Below are 5,680 nucleotides of genomic sequence, written 5' to 3'. Positions count from 1 at the left end.
TTATTAACTCGGGGGGAGTTGGAGAATGAGCATATTTCCAAAAAAAGGGGAATGTTCCTTTAATATTAACTGATTTGTATACGAATGCATGATTTACACTCTATGAAGTTTTATAATAATAAAGTTTCAGTTACATAATTATATTTCTACTCTAATTGAAATATAAACATTTAAATGGTGTCTGTCATGAAAACTTGACAGGTTTATTCAAACAAACATTGAATAACAGTACAAATATGTATTAATATTTTATATGGTGTATATGTATTTAGCAAAATCGTCATTTCAGTTGATTTTTCTAGCTGACTAACAAGTTTATGGTCACCGAATATGTTTTCTGAGGTAATGTGACGTTACGTGACATATTGTTTACAAGCTGTTATATTGACGACTTTTCGCGGTTGAAACAGGGTTTGAGCGATTACATGAGACAAACAGGTTTCGGCAAGCTGTACTCCTTCTTTTAACATACCTTCAGATGTTCATGTTTAAATTATTTCGTGCTGAAACTGGTATTTAAGGCAGAGGAGATGGTCAGTTTGCGTTCTCTTCTCTGCCGCTTCTTTTGAACTGAGGCGCTACAGCGATCTGTCACTCCACATCAAACAGCGCCAAAACGTCATTTATTGTTTGAATACCATAAAAAAATTGAGAGAATTTAAAATGTGAAACTTTGTTTTATATCAAAAGCTATAAAGCACAAAGCTGTGAGGTGCGTTCCTTAACTGAAAACAGGCTGGACTAATCGATTCTAGGTATTTAAGAATCAATTCATAAAAATTAGAATGAATTAAAATCGATAGTCATTGTTCTTAAAACAAAAACGGTTTTCAAAGTTGTGAATAAAAACATGCTGAAGTATGTTTTACTAAGAACATACTATTTTAGTCCTACTTAAAAATTTCACATTTAATTCGCTGTTACGTTTCTTTATAATTAATTGTGAAATTTAGCCTACTAGCATATTTTGAGGTAAAATATTCATAAAATACTGTCAAAACCAACATTTATAAAAGAAAACCTCCAACACAACCAATAGCCAATGGAACATGGGTATATTTACATATTTACAATATACAAATATGTAAGTTTCTATACTGTACAACATTTAGTATACAAGACATGCAGTTTCCACAACAGATACTACTGGATGTAACATACAAATACTGTCACAACATTTATTGCAGTGGTTTTGAATAAAACTCTTCTGTATAACTGGGTAATTCCATATCAGTAGTGTATACATTTAGCACATGAAACACTCAGAACAAAAAAGCAAGCTTTTATGATGCTTGAGTACTTAAATGCACCAATGCAATTCTGACTTTTATGTTTCTTTGTTTTTAATTAACTTTCCTCAGAAGCTTTTGAGTTCTTTGTATTGCTTCATGTCTGGAGCCGAGCCTTATGAACACACATAAAGAAAGTGACAACACTTGGTAAGAGAGCATGACGTGCATTCAGGCACAATGCAAATGAATGGCATCACCTCTGCAGTCCCTGTCATCGGGTGCACAAGGTTGCTGTATCTACAGTGCTAATTTTGTCTTCCAGATTTCATTATAGAGTTAAGGCAACTGAAGTTATCTTTTTATCCTTTCCCTTTTTACAAGCATATTTTTATAAAACGTCAAGGCATCTAATGAAATGTTGAGCTTGGATGGTCTAATGGCTGTTCATGAATAGAATATTATCTAAACTACTCCCTGATCTGTCTGAAAATGTATGAGATATCCATGTAGATCTTCAGTCTAATTAAGAAGCTATTATTTTACAAAATGGTGGCAGCAGTAGATGAGGTGAAATTGATGTTAATGCAAAAGACAGTCTGTCAGAGTCACAGGCTGGCAGTGGATTCCGTCCAGCATGGGGAACTTTCTCCTTTCACCACCGATGTGCTTCTTCGTGGAGAATGCTGCAGTCCGAAAAGTTTGCAAGCTGCCATCCTGTACTTCTTAGACATGATGTTGTACAGAATGGGGTTGATTGCTGCACTCAGGTAAAAGAGTACAAAGGAGATGAGATTACAGTACTGGCTGATGACAGACATGATGGGAGAGCCCATCTCTGTGGATTTGGAGATCAGGTAACGTCCGACATGAAAGGGAAGCCAGCAGAGCACGAAGGCAAACACCACCACAGCTGTTAGAAGAGAGGGAATCAAAGTAACTCAACAGTGTAATAGCAGTTTCCTCACCCTGCTGCAGAAAGCAAATATTATTAGTACAAAAAAATATATATTAGTCATGCAAAAATACCATTTGGAAAAATCAAAAGAATCTCGTGGATATACAGTATGTCACGCTGGACCACAAAACCAGTCATAAGTAGCACAGGTATATTAGTAGCAATAGCCAACAATACATTGTATGGGTCAAAATTTTGCCATTAGGATATTAAGATATCAAAACGTAATTTTTGATTAGTATCATGCATTGCTAAGAACTTCATTTGGACAACTTTAAAGGCGATTTCCCCAATATTTAGATTTTTTGCATCCTCAGATTCCAGATTTTTTAAATAGTTGTATCTCAACCAAATATTCTCCTATGCTAACAAACCACATCAATAAAAAATGGCTTATTTATTCAGCTTTCATGAGATTGACCCCCCAAAAATTGACCCTTATGTCTTGTTTTGTGGTCCAGGGTCACATATGTGTGTGAACATAGACTTAAACATAAAAAGCTCGCTTTTTTTACTGTCATTATAACCAATTTTCTGCTGTAAATTTACATTTTATTTTATTTTAAATATATTTTAAATAATATATATATATATATATATATATATATATATATATATATATATATATATGTATATATATATGGTTAGATTCTAGTGGACAGATTTTATTCAAAAGTTTTGTGTCAACCCTGTTACAACTCCCCCTTATTAAAATTTTGTACATTTTTATAAATAACTTCACCCTTACATAACACAAATTCTCTTTTTTACCCCTTTATCTTTGTTTGTTCTTAAAGGAGTTTAATTATTCAACCCTGTTACCTTGATTTAATAAGATAAAATAACTACTTAATGAATATTTGATATGGCACAGCACATTTGAATTAGCAATTAGGAAGTTAGAAAGTTGATATTTAAAAAAACGTATTAATAATATTATTTTACTTCAATACAATTATTTAATTATAGGTGTTACCACATAAAATACATTTTAGGTTCCCTAATTAAACAATTTCATGGTATGCAGAACTGTGCTGTTGTTTTGTGCCACGCGCATCCCGTGCGTAATGGGTGCGCTTGTGCGTAAAGTGCGCAAATGATAAACAACTTAATCGCGGTTACCTGCGCCTGTGGAGAAACCGGGCACTTACCCAGCATTTTGACTGTCTGTCTATTGTTTTTATCACGACTCGATGCGTTTTCCCCAATCGTCTCCCTCTTTCTCTTCCAGAGCTTTCGCCCAATGAGACTATACAGTACAGTTAAGCAGAACACAGGCAAGAAGAAAAAGATGCTGGAGACCCAAACCATGATGGTTAAGAGCCCAGACCTAATGGCATATTCCGTCGCTTTGCATTCGTTAGTATCCCACGAGTTTGTCCCGTTTTCATGCTCAACCCCGACGAGCACAAACACAGGTCCTGCACTGAAAAAAGATACTATCCAGAGGACCAAAATGACCCCGCGTACGCGACCCTTGGTCACGACTACTTTTGCTCTCAGAGGAAAACAAATAGCAAAGTATCTTTCCACACTAAGAGCAGTGATGTTCAGAATGGTCGAGTACGTGCAACACTCGCTCACAAACTGAAAGAGTTTACAAAGTATGTTGCCGAAATTCCAAGGTCGATACCTCCAGATTCTGTACAAGTCCAAAGGCATGCAGAGGAAAATGAGTAAATCCGAAAAGGCCATGCTGGACAGGTACAAGTTGGTGGTGGTTCGCATGTCCTTGTATTTTGTCACCACCAAAATAGTCATGAGATTCCCCGTTACACCCACAAAGAAGAAGAGCACACAGGTGACGGTGACCCCGGTTAGCACTGGAATGGGGAAAATGGTGACCGGGTGCTCATATCCCCAGTATGTCGCGTTATCATCCCAACTGCAGTTGAAGGAACAGTTGGACCGGTTCGTCCAGGTAGGCATGCTGAGAGATCATGGAGCGTCTAGATTGTCCAGTGAGAGAGAGCTCGGGGAGGACAGTCTCCCCACCGACTCCCCATCGTGCTGCGCTCAGGGCTACCCGACATTTACAATGTAGCTAACTTATACAACCTGTACCGCAGGATGCGACCTATGCTGGCGTTAGAGGGTCTAAAGCCTCCAATAAGCAGTCGAAACAATAAAGTATAATGAATCTTCAAAGTATGTTCTTTTACACTATATGTTTCCACATTAGCGCGCTAAATAAAAGTTCACTAACAGAAGTCTCGTCCGCGCGCAAAAGTAACCATAGCAACAGTACACTGCTCTCTCCATTCAGCATTGTGCGTGAAAACGACAAAACTGCCATAAGGTTACATATAGCCACACAAATGTTTGGCTAGTGTTTAAAAGTCTGTATAATACCTGACGGCTAACTTTCAGAGGCGCAGTTGTTGTCGCTTACGCGCAGAGATTTCCTTTAAAAAGTCGACTCCTCTGAAGGTCGTTCAGTATTTCCCTGTTGTACTCTATTTGTAGTTGTCAAATAAATGTCCTCATGACACATCCGTTCCACATCTAAAAACGGTTCCAACTGATAGGAAAACTCTAAAGATTTAAGGATGGCAATTCAGCTCCAAGTTATCTGTCCACACTAGACAGAAAATCGTTAGTCTTGAAGCTATTTAAGGCAACTTTGGTGTAGGAAGATAGATAAGTGTACAAGGTGAGAGCCGGAGAGATGAAATCACCTCGCAGAGGATGAGAGACGCGCGTAATGCGCGCTGCCTGTCAGCTGCGCAGTGCTGAGGAACACTTTCATTGATGTCATTGACTCATCACTGAGTAAGTGGATGCGGAATATGGGTAGTTTCGTAAGAAGACGGAAAATATACATTCACATTATTTAAAAGACAAAATAGCGAATTGTATGAGGATGGATACTTGTTGAACACTGCCATCGTATGGTAATAGGATAGAATGCAGTGCAACGCATTCGTTTCAGCTGGAAACTCACTATTTATTTAAAATAATAATAATAATAATAATAATAATAATAGATCTAATTTCCTACCGTAAATATATCAAAACTTAATTTTTGATTAGTAATATGCATTGCTAATCACAATTTCGAAAAATTTACCCTTATGACTGTTTTTTTTTTTTAGATTAGATTAGATTCAACTTTATTGTCATTACACATGTACAAGTACAAGGCAACGAAAAGCAGTTTAGGTTTTGTGGTCTAGGGTCACATATCTAGAATGAGGGGGTTATCATAAAATTAAAAAGACGATTTGTGGGTTTATAAAAATGGAGAAGTGCGCTTTAAATTGGAGTGTGTTTGTGTGTGTGTGTGTGTGTGTGTGTGTGTGTGTGTGTGTGTGTGTGTGTGAGAGAGAGAGAGAGAGAGAGAGAGAGAGAGAGAGAGATTCAGGGGGTGTGACGTTTTACGTCAGAAGTGTGTCACTTTTCTTACAGCTGATTGGTGAAATCTGTTTGACTAGTAATGAATGATATTTTTGTCTTTCTATTGAAATATTTATTACCTGTAGGTAACGTTTTT

At 37.0% G+C, this 5,680-nt stretch overlaps 1 protein-coding gene across 1 annotated transcript; it reads right to left on the bottom strand.

The window, feature by feature from the left end:
* Positions 1–1,565: 1,565 nt before the first annotated feature.
* ghsra (growth hormone secretagogue receptor a) lies at positions 1,566–4,116 on the bottom strand. The gene is made up of 2 exons (XM_073849604.1): positions 3,339–4,116; positions 1,566–2,142 (listed from the first exon to the last, which is right to left on the bottom strand). The coding sequence occupies exons 1-2, from the start codon at positions 4,114–4,116 to the stop codon at positions 1,838–1,840; spliced, it is 1,083 nt and encodes a 360-aa protein (XP_073705705.1). The 3' UTR covers positions 1,566–1,837.
* Between the last annotated feature and the right edge of the window lie 1,564 nt (positions 4,117–5,680).

Source organism: Garra rufa, chromosome 10 (assembly GCF_049309525.1).
Source record: "Garra rufa chromosome 10, GarRuf1.0, whole genome shotgun sequence".
Classification (NCBI taxonomy): domain Eukaryota; kingdom Metazoa; phylum Chordata; class Actinopteri; order Cypriniformes; family Cyprinidae; genus Garra; species Garra rufa.
This window is presented reverse-complemented; position numbering and strand designations above follow the sequence as displayed.

Excerpts from the sequence above, each read along its gene's own strand:
- ghsra (XM_073849604.1), bottom strand. The coding sequence starts at position 4,116 with ATGCCTACCTGGACGAACCGGTCCAACTGTTCCTTCAACTGCAGTTGG. Across the intron at positions 2,143-3,338 it reads ACAGACAGTCAAAATGCTGG|CTGTGGTGGTGTTTGCCTTC; the intron begins GTAAGTGCCCGG and ends CTCTTCTAACAG.